At 44.1% G+C, this 23,307-nt stretch overlaps 1 protein-coding gene across 2 annotated transcripts in view; it reads left to right on the top strand.

Annotated features, from left to right (window-relative positions):
• The first annotated feature begins 571 nt into the window (after window positions 1-571).
• The window catches only part of EDC3 (enhancer of mRNA decapping 3), a 38,725-nt gene continuing 15,989 nt past the window's right edge, over window positions 572-23,307 (top strand). Inside the window, exons 1-4 of one of the 2 annotated variants that reach the window (XM_090029268.1) lie at window positions 572-696; window positions 5,747-5,928; window positions 7,448-7,767; window positions 15,468-15,803. In XM_090029268.1, coding sequence (XP_089885394.1) covers window positions 5,765-5,928; window positions 7,448-7,767; window positions 15,468-15,803 — 820 coding nt within the window. In that variant the 5' untranslated portion in view covers window positions 572-696; window positions 5,747-5,764. Of the gene's footprint in view, window positions 706-5,746; window positions 5,929-7,447; window positions 7,768-15,467; window positions 15,804-23,307 lie in introns of both variants that reach the window. The other variant, XM_090029269.1, reaches the window with a different exon arrangement.

Here is a 23,307-nt window from a genome sequence, read left to right on the forward strand (position 1 = left end):
CTAAATCAGAGGCACCTTGTCTGCGGAGACTTGGGTGCCCCTGTGGTGTTTAGGTGGGAGGCTTGGTTGAGTCCCCACCCTGCGCCTAGGTGCCAGGAGGCTGCTCCTTTGCCTGTGTGGAAGCTAGAGAGCCCCTGCTTGGGGAAGGTGTGCCCTCCCCACTCCCAGTGCTGAGTCCAGCAGCCGGCGCCAAGCAGGCTCACTCATCCCTTGGCGGACGTCAGCCCTTTCCGCACCTACTGCGCCAGCCACCCTCCATGGGCACACAGTGATGCCCGCTGAAGGGAGAGGGGTAACCCTACTGCACTGAGCGACGCCCTCCGCACCTGACAGGCAGGGCACAGGACGGCAGGTGGTAGAGACTGCACTACACTAGGGCTCCCTGCGCCACGTGGCTCCGCGGGTGCTGTGAGGGGTCCTGACGCTAACCGCGGTAGGCGTGAACACCCCACGCCCCGCCCCGCCCGGGGTCGGTGGACACCTGAGCATGCGCACTCCGGCTCTCTCGAGCCCATGAGGCGGCGTTGGCGTTTCTCTAAACTCCGATTGGCGGCTACAACGTCCCCCCACCGCGCTGATGCGGGGTTGGGGGTGGTGCTCTAGGAGTGGAGTTCCGGCGGAGGTGGAAGTGACGACGCGACGCAGCACGGTGGACAGGCGACGCTTCCGGTGTGTGTCGGAGCTGCTACGGAGCGGGTGAGAGAGGTGGGGAGCGAGCGGGGGATTTGGGTGCGGCCCCTCCCCCCCGGCCTTGGCCTTTCCCGGGGCGGAGGGCGTCTGGCCGTGGCCGTGGCCGTGGCCCTGAGCGTTGGGGCTCAGCTTGTGTACGGCCCCCCGCCCGGGTGAAGGAGCCCGGCCAGCGCCTTGCAGCAGCCTCGCTTCTTCCAAGGGCTCCAGGGTCCTTCCTGCCCCCCCCCCCCCCGAGGTCGTGTAACTCCCACCTCCGAGGGGTCCGGCCTGGGGAGCGTCTCCTCTCTCGCGCTCACGGGGGCCAGCCCCAGGGGAGCCGCTTGTGCTGGCTGTCACTGGGCCCCGTTTAGCATCTGCTTGCATCTGTCCCCTGCATTGCCACAACTGCAGGAGCTCTGTGGCAAGTCACGCAGGGCACTGAGAAAGCCGAGCAGGTTGGCACGTGTGAGGAAAAAAAGTGTCATGAGGTTTGGGGAAGGACTGATGTTTGGATGCCAAGAAGGTCTGGAGGCACCACTGCTGTGGGGAGGAGCCCTGGGTGTTGCATCCAGAGCCTGAGGCTGGGGCGGTCCCACTGGTTGCCTGTGGTGGCCCCTGGCCCCCACCTGGCACCAGCTGCCATAACATTGTTCTGGCTGCTACAGAGCGCTTCCTCCATCTTCCAGCTTCCACTTTGTATCCTGCTGCTGTGGCAGGGTGCACTTTGGGGCACAGAGCTGAGTGTGAGGTTGGGGGCACATGGGGTGTGTGGGGTTGGAGTTGCAGTGTAGCAGTGGGAGGAGGCACCCACGGGGGCGTGTGATGCAGCAGGGGGTTGTGCATGCACACCACAGTCCCTACCAATGCTGCCCTGTGGCATATGGCCCCCAGCTGCTTAGAAACAGCTTAAGCCTGCGCTGTCCGGCTTCTCAGTGTTTCACATTGAGAGCAGAGGTAGATGGGGCAGGGGTGGTATGGGACATACTGTCTTGCATCTGTCTCTTGTTCTTGCACCTGCCTTTGAAGCATCTGATGTCAGCTGCTTTGGGAGGGAGAGTACTACTAGAGTAGCTGACTTTGGGTCTGGTCTAGAATAGCAATTTTTATAAGCCTTCATGTGCCAAAATAAGAGGAAAGGAAGTAGACCGTTGACCTCTGCCTGTATTATACTGATAATTGTCAGTGATGGATTCTCCTGAACTGGCAATTCAGAATACTAGTAAACACTGCCCAAATCCATCTTGAGGCTTGTTATTCTGCTGTAGCACCAAATCATTTTCTGTACCTGTTCAGTGAAGTTGGCTTGATTAAAATGGCTTTTGGTAACAACTTATCTTTAAAGCACAAATAGCGCTTCGGGTAGCCCAGCTGGCTCTTGGTGGTCTTAAGTAATTGCAGCCCAGATGGCAAAGCAGAGTTTGACTTTCCATGGGATGATTTAGCATTTAAAACTTTTACTGACATATACTTATCTGGATGCTCTTTACATAACCAGAGCACTGTATAAACACAAACTATCTTGCCCCTAAGCCTGCATGACCAATACTATTCCCAATTTACAGTTGAAATAAGCTAGACTTATTTTTAGTCGCAGGGAAAATAAGTTCAAAATCCCCTTTAGCGTTTGGGAGTCCAGTCCAACATTTTTTTTTTAATTCATTCAGAGGTAATTATATTGCCAATTACATTGTAATTGTTCTATCACCCTTCACATACAATTAATTGATCTGTCTGTTCTAAACATTTTTTCAGACAAAAAGTATGGAACTAGACCTGTATGAATAGGAATAACTGTATCTCTAACACAGGAATTGTACTTTTAAAAAGTACAGACAGTCAATTGCTCAGTGGAGATACTAGCACCAATCTCTTTTTTTCTAAGTCAGACCATGGGATTGGACAAAACTTCTGTATAGACTGAATAAATTGTTGCTGATGTGTAAATGGGATATTTATTAGAGGTGCACCTCTAATCAGTTCCATATCGGATTGGCACTGGTATAGGGAAAACTGACAGTATTGGAAATCAGCTCTTTATTGGCTGCATCAGGCAAAATGTGGCCAATAAATGCCTCTTGCATGTGCGCAGCAGCATGCACGTGGCCAGGACTACAAGCCAGAGGGTTGGAGACCGGTGTTGGGCTGGTGGGTTTGTTGTCGGGGAAAGGAGGGGGGAAGGGGAGGGGGTGAGGCAGGCACTGCTTCGCTGGGGTTGGGTGGGATGGAGCCATGGGTGGCTTGTCCAGGGGGGAGGTGGTGGCTCCTGCTGCTGTGCACACCCTGGGAGGACATTGGGGGGGGGGGGGGGTGTACCCGCAGACCTGCACAGGGGGTGGGGTGGGTTGTTCCTGTGGGCTGGGGCCACGGACTGCTCCAGGCTCTTTCTGGTGGGGAGATGGGCTGGGGCTGTGCTCGGGGCAGGTGGGGGCGAAGGGAAGGCTGCAGTGAATTTTGGAGTGCTTGCTGGCCCCCCTCCCCCCGTAGCCTTTCTCTCAGAGCTGCTGCCGCCCTCCCCAAATGCAACGCAGCACAGCACAGTACAGCTCAGCCCAGCCCCCCCTCACTGGGAGAAGCCCGGTGTTACCTTGCACTCTTCCCACGTGCTCTCCTGGGGTGTGTGAAGTGGCAAGAGCCGTGCCCCCTGGACGAGCTACTCATGGCTTCATTTCACACCCTGTCCTGCCTCAGCTGAGTGGCCCCAGCTCCAGTCCCTCCCTCACCGGGGGGGGGGGTCCTCAATCTCCCCCCCATGCCCCTTCTCTTCCTCCACAACAAACTTGCTGGCCTGATGCTGCTCTCCAAGCTGCCCAGCTATGTATCAGAATTGGATCTGTATGGGGCCATGTGGCTCCTCAAAAATCAGTCATTGGTATTAGCCCAAAAAATCTCTATAGGTGGACCCCTAATATTTATCTATCTAAACTGTACAGTACAAGCACTTCTTTATGACTTTCAATTTCTTAGGTAATTAATAAGGGAACATTTACAAATGAAAAGCAAGCAGTGACAAATCATTTTATTTTTGTGTTTTAGTACTGCTTGACAGCCAGCACCCTCCCTGTTTAAATCAGCTTAATTTTGGGGTAGTCACTTTCACTACCTAGTCCTCAGTACTACAGTGTTTAGGGCTTAAAGGGGTGCTAGTCAATTTAAAAAAAAAAAAAAAGGGCCAGCAGACTTTTCTGGTGTGGCACACTGTCTCTTGTGATGCCAGACTTCCTGGACACTTTCTGATACACTCTGTCACATAAAGTTAGGCCCCCAGACTGTCTTGCAGAGGGCAGTGGTAAGACTTCTTCTACTTTTCAGTAAGTCATTTTTCATAAAGGTTCCTGTAAACTGTTGTTTCCACATCACAAACCTCATCAAGGTATTACCAGTAACTCCCTGGCTGCTTTGGGCACAAGCTACAGTGCTCACCGAAAAACTGTGACAGAGTTAACACAGGACTCTCCCCCTTGGGTTTGCTGAGCAGACACAAATGGCCTACACACCATGCATTGTGCCTCCAGGAGTGCTCCTTTTCTAGCAAAAAAACCCACTTTCTTGCTTAAAATGCACACTTCAATGTTGGGTGGCTGACTTGTGAGGGAAAGGTGCATATTATGTGGTAACAGTGTTCCCTCTCTCCTCTGTCTTTGGATTTCATGAGTGCCTTTTCTCTTGTCTCTTCCTCAGCTTTTATTTATGTATATGGTTTGGTTTTTTCCTGCTGTATCTGCTGTTCTTTCTCATTAAAGATGGTTGCAAACTCTTAAGTGCAGTTTCTAGATAACTCTACTCCTTCCACTTTGCTCATTCTCCTCTTCCTTGCTCTGATAGTTCTCAGGATTCCTTTGTTAAAAAAAATATCATCCCAAACATTGTCCCCCATAAACTGATTATCTAAATAATATAAAGACAAGTAAAAAAAGGCCAGGGGATTCAAAGTTTATTTGTTTGGTTGCTCTGTTTATCATAGTTTCAAGTAATTTAAACATGTTTGCTACCTGATCTGTCTCTGTCACATGTTGGATGTGCCTTTTTGGCTATTGTCCAGTGTGATGGCACTTTACTGGCTAATAAAATCCTGGCTAAGATCTCTATCTTGCTGTACAGGAGCTACTTGTTGTAACAGTCTCTTTCATTTCCCTTTTCTCTGATAATCTGGTATCGGCTATAGTTACAGAGCTGTTGTAGTGCTAGGCAAACAGCTGTGCATGTGGTGGTCTTTTGTTAGAGAAAATAGTAATTATGCATTCAGAGCAAAGCACAGTCACTTTGTAGTGTACAGTATTGGTTCAAAATTGTACTTATCCAAGACACTAGAACTGTGAGTTGAGAGAATTCTGTTGGATCAGACATAATGTACTTTTCCTCCCTGAATGTGTACCCTTTGAAACAAATGCTGTTGTTGGGATATTTTAACAAAAAGATTGTAACATTAATAGTAGTACTTTACTGTTGACATTTTGATCCCTCCCACTAAAATCATAGAATTGTGCTATTCCCTTTATTAGGATAAAGACAGTCCTATTTCTCTTTCCTTCCTGAGGGCTTTTGACAGGCACTAATGTACCCATCTATAACTACTCAACTGTTGTAAAACCAGTGACCTTTCTGTCCAACATTGCTACATAGATCTTTTAGAATAGGAAGAAAATACAAACTTGACTAAGGCTTTGGGGAGAACATATGTAGGCAGGAGCTAGAGTTTAACTAGAACACGCTTGAACATGGGTGTTGCTACTGGAAGTATTTACGAGTCTTAAAACGGGTTACCAAAAGTTACTTGTTAGATTGCAGTGTGATGTAGCTGTACGAGACTAGATATTATCCAGCATTCACATTTTCACAGTAGTGTGCTAGCTGTTTCACATACAAACATATGGGCAAGGGTATTGCGCTCTCTAAATTTAATCTTAGAGTTTATACAGGTATTATCTCCACCTTGCTAAGAGAGAACAGCCAACAAAATAATGGACTAGGTCAGGAACAGGATCCTGGAATGGATTAAAGCAGAAGCTAATTAAGTTTGTCAGTCTCCTGATTTATTTATTTTTGTTTCAGCCAGTGCTTTTTGTCTTCATTTTTACAGTGAACACGTGCCAGAAACATGGCTACAGACTGGCTTGGAAGCATTGTGTCAATTAACTGTGGAGAAAGCCTGGGAGTCTATCAAGGACGTGTGTCAGCTGTGGATCAGGTCAGCCAGACCATTTCCCTGACCCGGCCTTTCCATAATGGGGTCAAGTGCCTCGTGCCAGAGGTCACCTTCAGGTTAGTGTCCTTCTCCTCTGCTGCTTTCAAATCAGCTTTCAATTTGGCCAGAGTTGAGCTTTTTTGCTTCCAGCCTTGTTATAATTAATGATTACTGTGGATAATGAGTACCTCTTCTGTTTCTGCTAGCCTGTAGATGGAATGCAAAAGAGCTCCTATTCTGACTTTGTGATTTCTGGGTTCTAGTGTAAATGCAAGTGCAGATCACAGTTGGAGCAGGCTTGTAGGAGCCATGAAAATGCGTGCTTTATCTATTATTCAGCTTGTGGTTACATCAGACTTAGGCTTTTTTGTCAATAGCAAGTTTAATGTTTGTTTTCCTTTTTAAAATTATGACAATGGAGCATTGGATTACTTTAAACTTGCTCAGAAATAAATCCATTTTATGGTTCCAACTCCATGTTTATCTTTTAGGTGTCTTATCTTCTGCTACTTCCCTTCCTCCATCTAGGTAGCTCTTGGGGTACGTCTTGCAGAATCTGTTTTCTTCAGCACAAGTCTTGTTCTTTATTTCTGAATTCAATCAGTACAGCTTGTGGAGGTATGCCAACAGCATCCCAAATGAACAGGTGAACTGCTGTCTTGAAATAACTGCACAAGAGCAACAGTATCTTTTGCACTCCAAATCATATTTATGTTTCTGAAGGAGAATAAAAATAATTAGCTCCCACTTCCCGCCTCCTGTTATCTCTGTAAATTGCAGGATTAAATGATCATGTGATAATTTTGTACCCCAGTAGAGTTAATTAGTTGATTGTGAATCCTTATTATTCAGCACAACCCTATAGTCAAAGACAGTATCTTTTAATGACTCCTTCCAGTCATGCTAGTTAGCAATTTATACTTGCTCCTTGATTATATATACCTGGGGTGAATTTCCAATCCTGTATTGCTGTTCTGGCCTTTAAAAGAGCTTGCATGTGCCATTCTTCTTGCATGTGTTTGAAATATGTGGGGTTTGCCCTCAATAAAAGCAGACTAAATAAGGTAGTAACATGAAACATAAGATTAAATATAGCATGGTTATCATTTCACAATCTGTTTGAATCAAGCTGATTTCTGCCAAGCCATCTGCTACTTACTGCAGTGAGTCAGAAGTATGATTTTTTTGTTTTGGAATAACCATCCTGAATTTGTGCAGAGGTTTGGACTAGATGATCTTTCAGGTCCCTTCCAGCCCAATTGATTCTATTTAGGAACAGAACCAATGAGGTAAACTTTTGGAAGTTTTCTGTCTTAACTTTGTTTTCCCTTGCTCGTAAATAGGCATGGAACCAGCAAGATAATACCCGCTTCCCTTCTTTGAAGAACCAGAATTGTTTTTGTTGAAGTAACCTCAAAGTATGTGTTCTTGGAGTATGGAAGTTGATTTAAGTGTTGTCTTTTTCTGACGATAATGCAGAGATTAACATGCACATATATACATACACACTCTTCCTTGAAGAGCTTAATTTTTACAGAATTGGATGGCGGTACTAAATCCCATGTTGTTATGGTCTCTCTCTCTTCCTATGTTCAGGGCAGGTGATATTACAGAGCTAAAGATTCTGGAGATTCCAGGTCCTGGAGAAATAAGGCAGTATGGGGATCTGCAGCAGACTGAACTGGGTATCCCTGGAGTTGGATGCCAAGTGAGTACCAATCAGAATGGCACTGGCAAAATGCTGAAGAAGCCCACTGCTTCCAGCAGTGCCCCACAGAACATCCCAAGGAGAACAGACATGAAGAATCAGGATGTTGTCATCTCCCCACAACAGCAGCAGTGCTCCAAGAGCTACATGGACCGACACGTGGAATCCATGAATCAGTCCAAAGGCTTCCGTCGGAGACATAACTCCTGTGAGTATATTGACCAGCCTGTAGCTTTCACTGCTGCTTAGCCTGAGCTGTCAGCCTGGTTCCAAGTTACTGCTGCATCATCCACCCCTTTTAAGCAGATAACTAACATGCTGATTATACTGGTGATGGAAGTAATTTTCTTTTTCCCTGCCAACATTTGGGAAAGTGATACGAGCTATCAGATATGGTGTCTTTTAATATGTGGGAAGTGTGCATCTTAAACCTGCCTGCTACTTTTTCTTTAAATTTTGATGTGATTTAGTGGTGGCTTTTAGCTGTACTAAGAGGAGTGATGGATGACATCAATAACACTCTTGATTCTTGTGAGTCTACTCAAAAGCCAGATGTATTCTTACATGTTTTGCTGAATAAGGGCTTGAATGGTACCTGTGGCTATTAATGTTTACATGTGGCAAGTAACAGTATAACTCTTCAGGCATCCTAGTTAGTTCAAATCCCGTTGCTCTACCAACTTTTATGATGTCATTGAGTGACCTACAGGCTTATTGACATATATGGCTTGTGGGCAGATACCTGCTTTTAAAAGTGCACCTGTCCAGGGTGGCCTTAAATTGATAGTGGACTGGGTAAGAAGAGGCTGGAGGTGTAGCTTTGAGTCACATGCTTCAGTACAGGACCATTCTTGATGGAGTGGGAGCAGCAAGAACGTGAAATGGCAAATCAAAGGCATGGAAAAGGTGTCTTGAGGTTACTGAGGAGATATGATGGTTGTTGGGTGCTCAGGGATTTGGGAGATGCATGGGTTAGGCTTGTGCAGGGGAATATAGATGGAATGGAGAGATCAAGGGAAGACGGAGTGTTGTACAGAATGGGCAGGAGTGCAGAGAGATCATGGAAGGCATGGTCACAACCCAGTGTGCAGGGGGACTGGGGTGAAGAGAGGCAATAAATTGTCCTTTTTTTTTCAAAACTTTACTCTTTTCCTCTCAACTTATCAAGGTGTAAATCCCCTATCCTTGCATTTCAGCTTTCAGGGGAAGTCCCCATTTGGACCTTGTGAGAGTTAAGGGAGTCAGGCTTTGTCCCACAGCTTTTAAGTTCCATCCTGATTTAAAACAGACAGGAAATTCATAAACACTATCTTTCCTTAACGAGGAGTTAAGGTTCCAAGTAGACTACAGTCATGTCAAAATAATGGCTTAAAAATTATACCCTACAACTTCATTACATCAAATATTTGAAAAATATGGGAACAAATTATTCCAGTCCTGGCCTATAATCTGTCTGAGTTTCTCTGTCTCGCCTCACTTGAGTTTTAAAGTTTTCACCCAACCTTAATTTGGCCTAGTAAAAGTCTACAAAAATAAATGCTAAGAGTCTAGAAATTCTTCTACTGTATTTTCCTTATGCAACTATAACTAAACTGCCCTCCTTCCCAGACATTAATTGTTGTCTCATATTTACTTTATTCCTTTCCACTCCACTCTGTAAGGTTACACAAGTATGTAATCAACATATTTCATAACACCGAGCACCCATTATTCTATTTCTGTTTATAAAAATATTCTACTAGCACTTTATGCTGTGGCATGTGCTGCATGTTCTCATCACTTGATGTGCCCCAGGTTCTGCGTCGTCCCTCATTTTTATATGTTCCTTAAAGCATCAGTATGCACCCAGAATATTTCCATTATAGAATGAAACAAGGGCTAAAGTTAAGCTTGAGTTGACAGATCAAAGAGCTTTCCTTCAGAAATATCTGGATATCAGTTTTCTACAAAAAGTGCTTTGTTTGTTTGTTTGTTTGTTTGATAACCTTTATTCATTTCACTTCTTGAAACTTTGCACTTTTAGAGAGGTAAAGGCTTGACTCTATACACAACCTTGCAGAGAGACAGTAGGGCTGATGGGTAGGTAATCGGGTCTATTCTCTCTCATTTCCATATACTGCTGTTAAGAAAGATGTTGTCTCTGGAGACAAATCCACAGTTTGAGAACGGAAACTAAACATTACTGCAGTACTTAGTTTAGACTCTAGAAGATCCCATTAAGTGCTGAGTGCATTGGGTAAAGTGGTTTTCTTTCATCTTTACTAATTTATAGGGGAGCCTTTGGGAGCCCCGTGATTAGGCCACTAGGATAGTCCATGGCCTGTTGTGACCTATTTATACAACTTTTCTAAAAAAGTTATATGAATATATTGTCTCCAAATGGTATATAATTAGTTTTATAATCCCTATTCCATGATGATGTAGCTGAGCTTTAACATATCTTAAATTAAAACTATATATAGGTTTACTTGTTTAAAAAAAAAAAAAAGCATCTTAAAATTAAAAAATGTGATTAGACCAAAACAAATCTAATTTAAATTATAAATAAATAAATAAAACAGATTTTTTTTGTTCTTTAAAAAAATATTGGTTTCCTTTTTTCGTTCTATTTTTTGTATTCGCCCTGGACACAGTCTTGGATCCTCTATATTAACTAATTGAATTCAATGTCTGATGCCTTATGTGTGATGTATTTTCTTGCAAATGTGTCAAAACCCTGTGAAATGCTAACCTCCTGTGGAAATTGGGGCCCAGGTTAAAGAACATTTGCCTCAGTCTGCTGAGCTGCTCATGATGCTGGTTGCAGGAGACAGTTGAAAGAGGAATGTGCTGAGACATTAGCAAGAACTTTCTTTAGGCTGTATAACAACTGGGCTTAAAGCAGCTGCCATTGCCTGTTCAGTGCCCTTTAGCGTGCTAAGTTGGGGCCAGGAGTTTCCGCCTTGACAGTGCTTGTGTGACAGAAATCAATAAACGCCAAACAGCTCCGTAGGTTACACAATAGTGGCTTATGTGTGAAACTGGCACCGTGCTCGTTCATGCTTGGGCTGGCAGTAGAAGCTCCCAGAGGAATCTTGCAGGAAGGCAGCCAATTCTCTAGAGACTTTACACTTGCTTGGCTGTTATAAATGAGAGGTAAAAGTCTGGGAAATGTTGTTTATCTTTTTCAAGGGAGGTGCTATTCTGTGTTACTCTGTGTGGGGCGAGCTGCCAAGTTGACACGGTGCCATTATGCTGTTCTCTCTTAATAAACTGAACACCCAGGCACAGAATACTTAGCTAGTACTGACTTCCCTAGTGTACTGTGGTGGGAGGAGGGAAGTATGCCTCCCTTTGACACTGGTCTGCATCTAACCCCAATCAGTAGTGACTGAGTTACTATTCTACACCATGCATCACTGTTCTGCGAGTGAATGCAAGTCGAGAGATTTCAACCCAGTTCCTCTCACCAACCTGTAAGTCATAGAATCATAGAAATTAAGTGCTGGAAGGGTCCTAGAAAGATTAAGTCCAACCCCCCTGCCCTGGGCAGGAATACTGCTGAGATCAGATGATCCCAGCAAGGTGTCTGTCCAGTCTCTTCATGAAGACTTCCAAGGTTGGGGACTGCACCACCTCCTTGGGAGGTCTGTTGCAGATTGTGGTCACCTTTTACCATGAAGAAGTTTGTTCACTTGCTCGATGTCTCACACACTCCCCTCCTCCCACCACAGTACCCTAGCAAAGTCTGTACCAGCTAAATCTCCTGGGCTTGGGTGTTCATCTTGTGTGTGTGAATTGCAGGTCTGTGGCAGAAACCGGGTTGAAATCTCAACTTGCATTCACTCACAGAACAAGTACAGCAATGCATGATATAGAATAGTAACTCAGTTGCTATTGATTTGGGTTAGATGCAAACCAGTGTCGAAGAGATATCTAAGCTGTGACTTCGTCTTTCCACTAGCTTGTTGCTTAGTAAATCTTGCCTTAGGATCATAGCCATTTGGGGAGGGGAAAAATAAGAATAACTCTTTCTGGAGGTCCTGTAAGGACACAGCTTTGACAAGTGGGTGACCACAAATGATGCAAGTTATGTTTGTTGTGGTTGTAACACAGTGTTCACACTGGAGCCAGCTGTGGTGGTCAGCAGTATTTCAGAGCTGGCATTCACCAACAAGGATTAAAGGGCTGGGCCTCCACAATCCCAATGTGTCTAGTTGTGCTGGGGCATAATCTTGGCTCGTGTTCAATATGTCTGCAAAGGAGCCTGGGGGAGCTTTTCCAACTATTGTTTTCCCAGCTTTCTAATGTCACTTTCCATTCTGTCAGCATTTATACTTCATCCACTTCAGCTACCTTTTCAATCCCTTAGAACCACCATACAGAGCTGCTTCTATACCCATGCTTTGTTTTTCAGGATAGGGGAAGAATAGAATGCAGTTGTTTTCAGAAGAGTCTGGAAACAAAGATAAAATGCTTGTTGGGTGACGGTTCAGGCTGTGTTGGGGTTGCATCTCATGTTCATGCACTAGGCTCTGTGGTGTATGAAGTTCATGTGTCGCATTTGCCTAGTTTTAGATCTTTGTAGCCTCATTGGGAAGCTGGATGCCTCCCTGTATTGTCCATGTGTTACAGGGACCTAAAGTGAATTTCCCTCAAATACAAAAACTATTGTCAAGAGGCTTGACAGTGAGCACTCTAAGTTGGGGCTCCCTCTGCTTGCATGCCTTCCTTACTCCTCTTTTCTCAGGTTTTTTAAATGTGTGTAATCTGCTTCACATTGTTAATCTGCTCTCCCTCAAAGGTTTCTTTAATGCAAAGAATCTCTCTTCTTTCCCAATCGCTGTACAGCTTGAAAAGGAGCCCAGCTTTTCTTCAGATCATCTTTTAAACGTGGAATAAATCAGACTTTGCATTTGAGTTCTGTTTTGTTTTCCAGTGAGAAACCTGCCAAAAATCACAAACCCACAGACACCAAACAGCAGTTGTCCAGCTGAGTTTGCTTGTGTGTCATAGCAAAACTGTCTTTATGCTGTAAACCTATTACCAGGGTGGAAAAAAGGGTGACTTGCCTCATGGCCATCTGTCTTGTTGGTAAGCAGTGGAGACTATTTTGGGTTTAACCAGTGGACTTCCAACTGTTTAAGTAACTTGAGCTACTTGTAAACTTTGCCATTTTATGTGGCTTCTGTTCACTGCTGTCTTGGCTAAAATCAACTCAGCATTCTTGGCTTCTCAGTGCAGTAGTTGGCAAGTGCAGAGAATTAGTTCATATGAGGAATCAACCTGAAACTTTTAGTACTTTCCCATGCTGCAAAGGAACATGCAAGCTCTAAATAAAGTAGTGCTCGCTGCGGTGTGCTAGCAAATGGAGCATCCAACCCCAAGTGAGCATGGGAATTGAGAGCTGGGACTTCCAGTGGCTTGACCCTGTCAGGCTGAGTGTGATGCATCCACCAGTCTTTGACCCCAGGTTACTAATGTGCCTGTCTCTAGAGGGGGGCCAAGGAACTTTTGTCATGAGCTCAATCCAGATTCACTATGCACATGTAATGTCACAGGCTGTGTGTAGGGCTTTTGTGTTTAATGCTTTGAAGAAAGTGGACCAGATATGAAGGACTTGTAAGAAATTGACCCAACAAGAGATCCTTTTTTTTTTTTTTAGGCAGATACTGCAGTTTGGCAGTTGTTTTAAATGAGGAGGATGGGTGTAATAAGCAGATGAAGATCTAGGGCAGGACCTGAGTTTGTGTAATAACTTTGTGAAAATTAGGGCTAACCCCCTTTATAATGGTCACTCCTTACCTCAAAGGAAGCCACAGTACGTTACGAGCTGCACAATGTGGGGCTGTACAAGCTACTCTGGCTCCATCAAAATGTGGACTCCCTCTGTCTTGGAACGTAGCTACTTGGCAAGTGGTAAACTGCAGTGGTGTGAAAGAGAAAAAGCAGGCTGCTTGGAGAACTCCCCTGAACAGACTAGATCAGGTGTGCCCATCTTCCAAGTGGTTGGGGGCTGCATGTGCAGCTCCCCTGCCTGGCCCTGATTGCATGCCATGTGTGCTTCATGCTTTGCCACACTGCACACTGGTGTGGAGGGCACTCCTCCCCCTGCTTTGAGCTGTGTTGGCATTCACCCCTCACCCCTTTACCATGTCATGCTGAATCTGTAAGTCCTATGGCTTCATGCTCCCTCAACTCCAGGGGCAGGAGGTAGAGAGTGGAAGGGGTGCCTGGAGACTGGCAGCTGCTAGAGTGCTGGGGAGAGAAGCACCCAGGTTGTAGCTTAACCCTTTGGCGGCTGCCAGTTGGACAGCCCTGGATTCGATGATCTAGAAATAACACTTCCAAAATCATCAGCCGACTGAAACAAGCATGTTCCTCCCATTTTTAGTCAGTAGTATGCTGATATGGCTCCTCTCTTCAAAGAAACAGCTTTTGTGTAGCTGAGTGGACCCCTGTTGCTTATTGGCACAGGTGGTTTCAGGGCATGTCTTTAGCACCAGGGAATTTCCACATTTGTTATTGATGGATTAATTTATGCTCCTTTTAATAAAGATAAGTGGGTGGCTGTCAGAAGGTAGGAGGCTGGTATTTGGCACAATATTAAGGCAACAGCAGTGTCCTTGAGTCCATACAAAATACACTCTTTTTCTCAAGGAGCTTAGAATAATGCAAGCTGCTCAGTAAATAAATATAAAGCAGGTGTTGGCAGCAGTTGAATGTAAATCTTTTCCCACTTCTTGAACCCTTAACTGTACCCCTTCAAATTAGTTTAGTAATGCTGAAGGGGTGCAGTTAAGGGTTGTCATGGTTGCTTGCTAGAAGCAATGAAAGGTGCTTTCGTTTTTTTCTGGCTGAGGCAGGAGAAGGTCAAAGGGAAGCGGAGAAATAACTGAAAACATCATAGGAAGTTTTACGCTTTAAGGGTGCCTATAGACGTGCTCTTTCACATTCTAATTGGAATGCTTTGGAGCAGACTTGATTAATTGAGTCTGCTCCATGTTCTAATTAGTGCTCCAGCATCTCCTCACTGTCATGTGTATTAAGCCCCCACATGTTTCAGACTGTTCATGGGGGGTGCTTTATTTAAACCTCATTGAATGAGCTTCAGATAAAGCATCCTGTGGCCATTTTGAAATGCTGCAGGGCTTAATACGTATGACGGTGAGCTGTTTTAAAGTGTCTGGTGTCTGTTCAGAAACCTTTTTGAGACAGCCACCTCCACCCTGAGCACATGTAAGGGCAGCCTAAATGTTTGCCTCCCGATACCATATCTTGCAATTGAGAGGTGGCACCAAATCCTTTTCGTAGTTCTTGCAACCTACTGCCACGTTGATTGTATTTCTGGCCCGTATTAATGTTTCTGCTGGGTTCAGTTCAAATGTTAACAGTATGGGATGTGAAACCTCAGATTAGAGCAAAGCTATGCACACATTTTCTGTATGCTTTGCAGCAGTGCTTCAAGGTAGGTACAATTAATTCTGAAGTGCTTTTGTAATGGAGTTGCTCTTTGGGGAAAATTCTTCATTGTAAACAGAAACAAGAGCTAGACTAGGGAGACCAGCCAGGAAGGCTTAAATGATCTATAAGCAGTAGCATTAGAAAAGTGTGCATTATTTAAGTATAGCCTGGCTTTTCCCTACAGTGATGTTAATTGGAGCCTCTGCCTCTTTTCCAGTGGGTACTTGCTTGTTGCATCGCTTGTGCCAATGGTGAGATTTGTAAGATAAATCATAGAAAGGAAGGAGTAACCAGTCAGCCAGATTCAGATGCATCAAAAGTGCTTTGTGGGGAAAACTGCACAGTGTCTGCCTCTGTATGGGGCTAGAGCTGGTCACTCAGCATCACGGTCATCAAACATGGATAATGTCTGAACATCTTTATCACTTGTGACCTGGGTTTCAGCCTGTCTGCTTTCTTGTTTAGGGTCATCCAGTAGCCGTCATCCAAACCAGGTGACTCCCAAGAAGAGTGGCCTGAAGAACGGGCAGATGAAGAGCAAAGATGATGAGTGTTTTGGGGATGACATTGAAGAACTCCCTGACACCGACTTTGATTTTGAAGGGAATCTGGCACTTTTTGACAAGGCAGCTGTGTTTGAGGAAATCGACACATATGAGAGGAGAAGTGGCACTCGCTCCCGCGGCACCCCAAATGAGAAGCCAGCTCGCTACCGGCATGATGAGAATATCCTGGAATCAGAGCCCATTGTCTACAGACGGATCATCGTACCCCAAAACAGTAGCAAAGAGTTCTGCACTGGTATGACATTCCTCTTTAATGATGGGGACCACTGCTTCTCCAGGAGATAAGGGAGAGGTGTTCCTGGTGTGGGGGCGGGGGGGGATCTATCAGCTTGGTAAAATACAAATGTGGTCATTCATTTATGTAACATTGGTTCTATCATTTATCCAACCCTTTATCTGGTAAATTTCGGAGGTCAGAAGCAGTCTGATAACCAGGGGCAACTGATTAAGCAGGGAAAGGGGAGTTGAATCTTCACAGGGAAAAGTTGTGAACTGTCAGAATAAGTCCATGGGATTTAAGACCTTCAAATCATGCTGTTGCTTTCTGTAGTAGAGAAAGTCTATGTGGACTTGGTGCCTTGGCTTCCAAGAGCAGGAATTCCTCAGGATTTCAATGCAGTATGCTGGTAAATGTGCTGTGTTACAAGGCAGGAAAATTCATGAGCTTTTGCATGTTTTGCCTGCTTTGGATAGCAACTGTCAATGAAGCTGCTTATATACTCTCTTGTTTAAAAGGAGCACTTGAAATGTAGCTATTATAAAATGCTGAGCTGAGAACAGTTTTGAGTCCCATGTACTTTCCAGAGTGATCACATCCAAATACGGTGTTACGTTTTCTCTTCCCTGCCTCAATTATGTTTAATATACATTAAACCCCCCCCCAGGAAACTGCATGTATGGTGCACAAAGATTGTACGTTTGCGGACTTTGGGGTGCATTTTTTTACCTCTTTTACAGTAGTATAGGTGTTAGAAATGTTCATCTAAAAGTTTCACCCTCTCAAGTTGCCAGCCTACCTTTTAACTTGAAGCCTTCTGGTAAATGCTGTGGGCAAATAGTACTTCTATAAACAGTTGTTAACAGTGTATCTCAACACCATCTGCAGCTGTCTTGTAGTTTCTAGTCATGAGTAAAGTTTTATTAGCACTCAAGCTTTTATTAGTCCAAGTTTTCTTCAACATAAAATTCCAATACAAAGCCAGTGCCTTTCCTAACATGCAGCAGAGTATCAAACTGAGGTACAGGTAATAGATGGGCAGGTAAGTGCTGTTTAACTACAGTGAGGCAGCATTTCTCAGATCTTAATGAAGAAAGCACCTCTTCAGCCATCTAGTTCCTCTTCTGGAAGTAAATGTAGCATTATTTCCTATTGCACGCTTAGTAGCATTTTGTGTAGATGGTTTTAAATACTGTATCATAAACAAAGTTATTTTTGCCACCTCCTTTGGGTACCAATTATACAGGCTAATTAGTCTTACTGTTGGGAAAGACTTCCCTGATACACAACCTTAATTTTCCAATAACTTCAACCCATTGCTCCTAGTTATTACTAGGGCTGTGTGAAGCTTCAGGCCCTGATTCAATTCAGTAGCTGAATCTCCAAATCGAATCAGAGGCCTCTTTAATCTCTCCAAATCAAATTGGAGCCCTCTGAATCGACACAGACACAGCTGTAATTTTTTTCTACATGCCTCTAAGTAGCAGGGGCTCTTGAATGCTGCGATGCTGGGGCACATGGAGTGTTGCACAGAAGTGTGGGGGGTCCCTAGTGCGCTTGGCAGCAGACCAGTAGCACTTTCAGGTCTGCCAGGAAGTGTGCTGGGGGGCCCCCCTGTACCCCCCAGCTTGGTGACTGGTGCCTCCTGCGTCTGGGAGGGTACCCAGGGTTCCCCTGTGGCCAGTCTCCAAGCCAGGGGGGCCCCCCAACACACTCCCTGGCAGACCCGAAAGTGGACTGGAAGTACTTCCAGTTGACTTTTGGGTTTGCTGCTGAGCACATTGAGGGCCCCCCGCACTCCCATGGGACATTCCATGTCCATCCAGAGCTCCTCTTTACTGTTGTAGTGGTAGCTAATTTTTGGGGGTGTAATTTCTTCCAACTTCCTAATCATTTTGTTCTTCTGTGATATTTTTCTTGGTAATTTGGGACCCAGAACAAAATGCAGTAGTCGGAGCTACCTTGATAACTTCTTCCCTGCTTTTTTTTTTTTTAAATCTCTTTTGGATTATCTGCATTTAAGAGATCAAATTAGTATAAACTTTTTTTTTTCCTATTTGTTTACAATGCGATATAGGATCATAGGAAAGTAGAGCTGGAAGGGACCTCACAAACTCGTCCAGTCCAGTCCCCTGTTCAAGGCACCAGCATTCCTCACTAAACCATCTCAGCCAAATGTCTAAATTCTACAACTTCTCTAGGTAGCCTGTTCCAATACTAAACCACCCTCATAACCAGAAAGTTCTTCCTTATCTCCTACCTTAAATTTCCTCTGATGCAGCTTGAGCCCATTGCTTCTAGTTCTGTCCCCTTTGGCCAAAGAGAAAAGCCTAACTCCTCCATCTCTGTAATCAACCTTCATGTTTTTGAAGACCTGTCAAATTCCACATCATTCCTTCTGCCCCTCGCCTCAACCTTCTTTTCTCCAAACTAAATAACCTTTAGTTCTTCTCGCCTTTCTTCAAGTCTCATCTCCCAGGCCCATAATCACTTTTATCACTTTGTGCTGGACTCTTTTCCCATCTGTCCACATCCTTTTGTGAATTATGGGGCTTGGAACTGGACACAGTACTCCAGGTAGGACATCATCAGTATTGCACAGAACAGGAGAATCGTTTCTTTTATTTTGCAAGTGACACTTCTGTTAAGCCAACAATATACTGTTGTGTTTTTTGTTTTTTTTTTTAACCAGAGCACACTTGGCTCATTCAGTCTGTGGTCTACAGTAACTCCGAGGTCCTTTTCTACTGCACTGCAGCTCAGCCAGTCATTCTATAGTCTGTATTTGTTCATGCAGTTATTCTATCCCAAGTGCAGGGCTTTGCATTTGTCCTTGTTGAATCTCACCTGATTAATTGCTGACCACTTTTCCTCTTCCTCCTCCCCCCCTCCCCCCCCCCAAATCTATTCAGTCATTCTAGATCCTAGAGCTGCTCATCAGAGTGTTTGAAATGCCACTAAACTTGTAATCTGCAAGTTTGCTAAGCATGCACTTAGTTCCTTAATCAAAATCATTAATGAAGGTGTTGAACAATACTGGACCCAGGACAGACCCTTGGGGAACTCTACTGGATACTTCTTCCCAAGTAGACACTGAGCTATTGTTGACCTCTCTTTGAGCATGATGATCCAACCAACCAGTTATGTATCCACATTATGGTACTTTCACCTAGCTTGTATTTCAAGGTTGTAATAGCCATCTTGGTGTCTCTCCCTTCCTCTCTGAGTATTTATTTGTAATGGCATCAAGAACAGGTATTCTATTTACAGGTAGTTAATCAAAATTTGGGAATGGGTATATATGAATCATGCAATAAGTGTTGGATTGGGGGTCTTGCATTTGAGTACCAGAAAGTTTTCTAAATCTATTGTTGATGCATGCTTTTTGTCCTACAGTAGGAAACTGGAAGAAAAGGAAGGAGAGAGTTGTCTTCACCTCCTAATGAATGAACCTGGAAGTGTGTTTAACATTTCAGGATTCTCTTTTTTTTCCAAGCCAGTTTAATTGAAACTGGATTCTGTGATTTAATCGCCCAAACTAAAAGTCTAAAAGTTGCTGCTGATGCAAGTGGATATGTAGTTGCTCTTAAATATAGTCAATATCAGAGAAGACTTGTTTTTCATAATGTTTGCAGTTTCTTTCTTTCCTCCATTAATTTGAAGATGGGTCAAAATGAGTTTCATTCCCATGATGGGTGTTAATTCACCAGAGAAGAGTGCCCTTTACCTTCCTTTAGAATTGTACCTCCTAAAAGGATTTTTGTAAGCCAGGGGTATCAAACTTTCGCTCCAGGCCCTGAACCAGATCTGGACATTAGGGCCTTCTCCTGGGCTTGATTTGTGGGCCTGGGGCCAAGTGGCTGCATGGAGCTGTTTGGGTAATGCAAAGCCAGGGGGCTTGCATTGGTGAGAAGCCAGGGGTTTGCAGTGATGCAGAGCTGGAGATGTGCAGCTGCATGGGGCCACATTTACGTAATGGTGTGCAGCTGAGGGTGCTGCTACTGATGGTCATGTCCACTAGAGTCCAAAGGCCCCAAATTCTACTCTGCTGCACTTCAATTAGCCCATTAGTGGACCAGATGCAGTGATTCTGTGGGTCAATCAATTCTGCTGCCTATATGTTTGATATACTGTTGTAAATGAATGACAGGTGAGTATGAAGTAAAAATGGACCAAGCCAGAATACAGAAAAAGAAGTTAAGTGTTCTCCACTTGGTCTTCTCCTACCACCTAACAGTTTGGGGTCCATCATGAAATCAGCATTTCAGTATAGGTGTAGTAGTCACTATTTCTTCTTGTGGCTGAAGTGTTTGGGGTGGGGGGAGGAAAGGAGTCTAGAGGAAGGATTCTTGTCTTTATAGTTGCAAATTGTTTTGAGGCCTAAAATAGAAATCTTAAGTGGTAGATAATTTTGCAGCATTCCTGGCCCAGTATACTTAATGTAATCCCATTAATCTTCCATATGGACTTCTGAGTATATTTACAGTGAAACCTATCCCTTCATATTAATTAAAAGAAAGAGATTGGATCAAGATTTCCTGCTGTTTGTCGTTACTAGGGCAGATGTGCAGTCACCTGAGTAGTAATAAAAAAATCCCACTGCTGTATGTAGCAGTCTTTCCCCAGAGAAGTTCATCTCATTTCGGTTACTTGAGGAAGTTTCCTAATAGCTGTATGGCGAATGCTCTGTAAATGGTTGCATGTGTTCAGCCATTTCAATTCTGGTGAGCATTAGCATAAGACTAGCTCTGAATTAAACAGGTCAGTGTGTATTGGAGCTTGTGGAAGTCTGTTTAGGGTCTTGGGCTTCTTATTCTTGGCACATACAGTTGTCCGAGTACCAACTGCTTATCCATTGAAACGGTTTTGATTCTTTTCTGCTCAGCATTCTTCCAGGCTTTATGGGTAGACTACCTCAGCCAGTGGGGAAGGGAACAGCAGCTGTGGGCATAAAAGACAGATTTTGATATGGCAAGTCCCTGAAAGCATCAGTGGGCTCCTGTAGGCGTGCAGGGAGTCTGCTCCAACATGCTGGAAATCTAGCACGTTGGAGCAGTCTCGATTAATTGAGTCTGCTGGAGCACGGCAGTTGATGTGCTGCTGCAGCCTTCCACATCGATGGGATGTATTGGTGTCCCCGTGCTGAGAAAATGGTGGCAGGGGTCTTTGAACTAAAACACATTTGAGCTTCAGTTCAAAGTGCCCCATTGCCATTTTTCAGTGCTGGGATGCTGATACACATGACATGCTAATTAAAGCGCCTGGCACCACATCCCTGGAGCACGTGTAAAATGCCCAGTGATACTGAAATCCATTATTTCTAGGATATCTACTATAAAGGTTTGTCTTTCCCTGGCAGCTTCTGTCTTCTTTCTTTCTGCCTGCATCCATCAGCAGATTTCTGTCTGAAGCTATAGAGGAAATGGATATTCCTTAGCCACCTTTTAATTTATCTTATTTGGCCTGTCATGGAAAATGACTGTTTTGTGAGTGATTGGCACTGATACAATAGCTACTCTGGCTGAGTGGAGCAAGTGTTGCACCATTCATTGACAGTGTTCCAGTTTTCACCATCCTGGAAGAGGAAGAGCTTTGGGGTATTTAATCCCTGGAGTTCCAGCTTCCTACTCTGATGTAATAAATGGCCTAGGGAATAACCAGGGTTCAGTAGTGGTGCTACCACTTTAAAAGTTATCTGCCTCCTAAGCAGTCATCTCTATAGTCTTTGATAAAAAGCTGTTTTTGTGACATTTAAAACATTGCAATGACTTTTTGCCTTTTTGTACATTCTATAAACTGTTGGAAGTGAGATCTCAAAATGCTTATATTGGTGTGAGTTTAGAGCAGAGGTTAAAATTCCTGATTTCCCTATCTCTGGAAGAGAAGGTCAGTTTTGTAGAGGAGATAATAAGCACTGCCAGAAGACCCCTTATTTAGGTGTCAGTTTTGATTCAAGGAGACTTTATTGGTATGAAATCATAGGGTTTTGCCTTTACTTTTGGAATGTCGGGCAGCTACACTGAGATTTATTATACACACCTGTTCTTTGGGGATCAAGGATTATAGAGATGACATTGTATGAAATATCTGGTAAGCTTTCTGGAAGTGTAGCAGGATCACTGAAGCACAAAAAGCAGAAAGCCTGGAAGACTGGGATGTATTCCAGAGAAAAAAGCAAACAGTGAAGCCAATAGAGCACTTATCACTTTGTTGATCATGACTGACTTAACTCCATCCCTGGGGCTCTGCCTGTGAATTATCTTCTAAATATGTAATTAGCCCTCACTCCAGGCTGACTTCTGTTGCCGCCTCTTGTTTCCTCTTACGCGATAATTGAAAAGAAAAAAAGCAAGTTGACAAAAATATGGCTCCCCAAAGGCCTGGCTGTCCTACTTCTAGAGCAGTGGGTGAACCATTTCTCCTGCTTTCCGCCACTGCCACCCAGTCAGAGAATTGAATTGCATGGTGTCGGGGGGCTGTCCCCATTCCTAAACTGGGCATCTTCCATGAAAATATTTGTTCCCAAGTCTACAGAGACAATCAAGGGAACCAAGCTGTTGCAAGTGATGCAGGCAGACTGGCTTGTCCAGCTCTTTCTCAGTTCAGCCTTGAGTGTGTCAGACTCTCTAAGTACCAGTCTAGCAACTGTTTTCTCTTGAACTTTATTTTTTAAATGAGTGCTAGTATGATGAATATGTGTATTCCAAATCATGGTAATAGTGCTTTAAAGTCAAGGATTGAAGTTGCAGTTGTGTAGGAAATGGTCACTGAACTTGCAGTGGGTGAGAAAATTACCGTTGGAGTTTATTTACAGACTATTCTAGCACACAGATTTGAAAACAGATTGGCTTCTCATACTGCTGCAGCTTCTTATGAATTCAGAGAGCACAAGCTTGCATTTTATATAGAGCCAGGCCAAGCCAGTACTTGGCTAATAAAACTTGGATGAAACTTGAAATTAATATTAAAGTAATGCCACACTGAGTGACCTGGAGTGGCTGAAAACACTGTTTAGATGAAAAATACATCCAGGTTAATGCACCCTTCTTTTTTTAAGAGGAGAGGCTTTTTTGTTTGTTTCCCCCTCTAAAGGGACCCCAACCCTGCCTTTGAAGAGCCCACCTTTTCCTAAGACATAAGGGAGTCTCCTTTTAACCCCTTATACCTATTGAGATGAGAATTTCTGAATACTGTACATGGGTGTTGGTTGTAGCTGTGTTGGTCAAAGGACATAGGTAGACAAGGTCCTTTGGGTAAATGTGATATCTTTTATTAGACCAACTAAATAGTTGGAAAAGTATTTTTTGCAAGCTTTTGGATACAAACACCCTTCTTCTGAAGAGATGATCACTCTCTTTGGGCAGAGACTTCCCCCTTTGTCTGAAGAAGGGTGTTTGTACCTGAAAGCTTGCAAAGAACAATTTTTTCCAACTATTTAATTGGTGTGATAAAAGAGATTGCATTTACCCAAAGAACCTTGTTTGCTTGAATACTTTACAGGAATGTACTTGGTATATTTGGA

This window comes from Crocodylus siamensis, chromosome 15 (genome assembly GCF_052110815.1).
Source record: "Crocodylus siamensis isolate JL-2025a chromosome 15, ASM5211081v1, whole genome shotgun sequence".
Lineage (NCBI taxonomy): Eukaryota > Metazoa > Chordata > Crocodylia > Crocodylidae > Crocodylus > Crocodylus siamensis.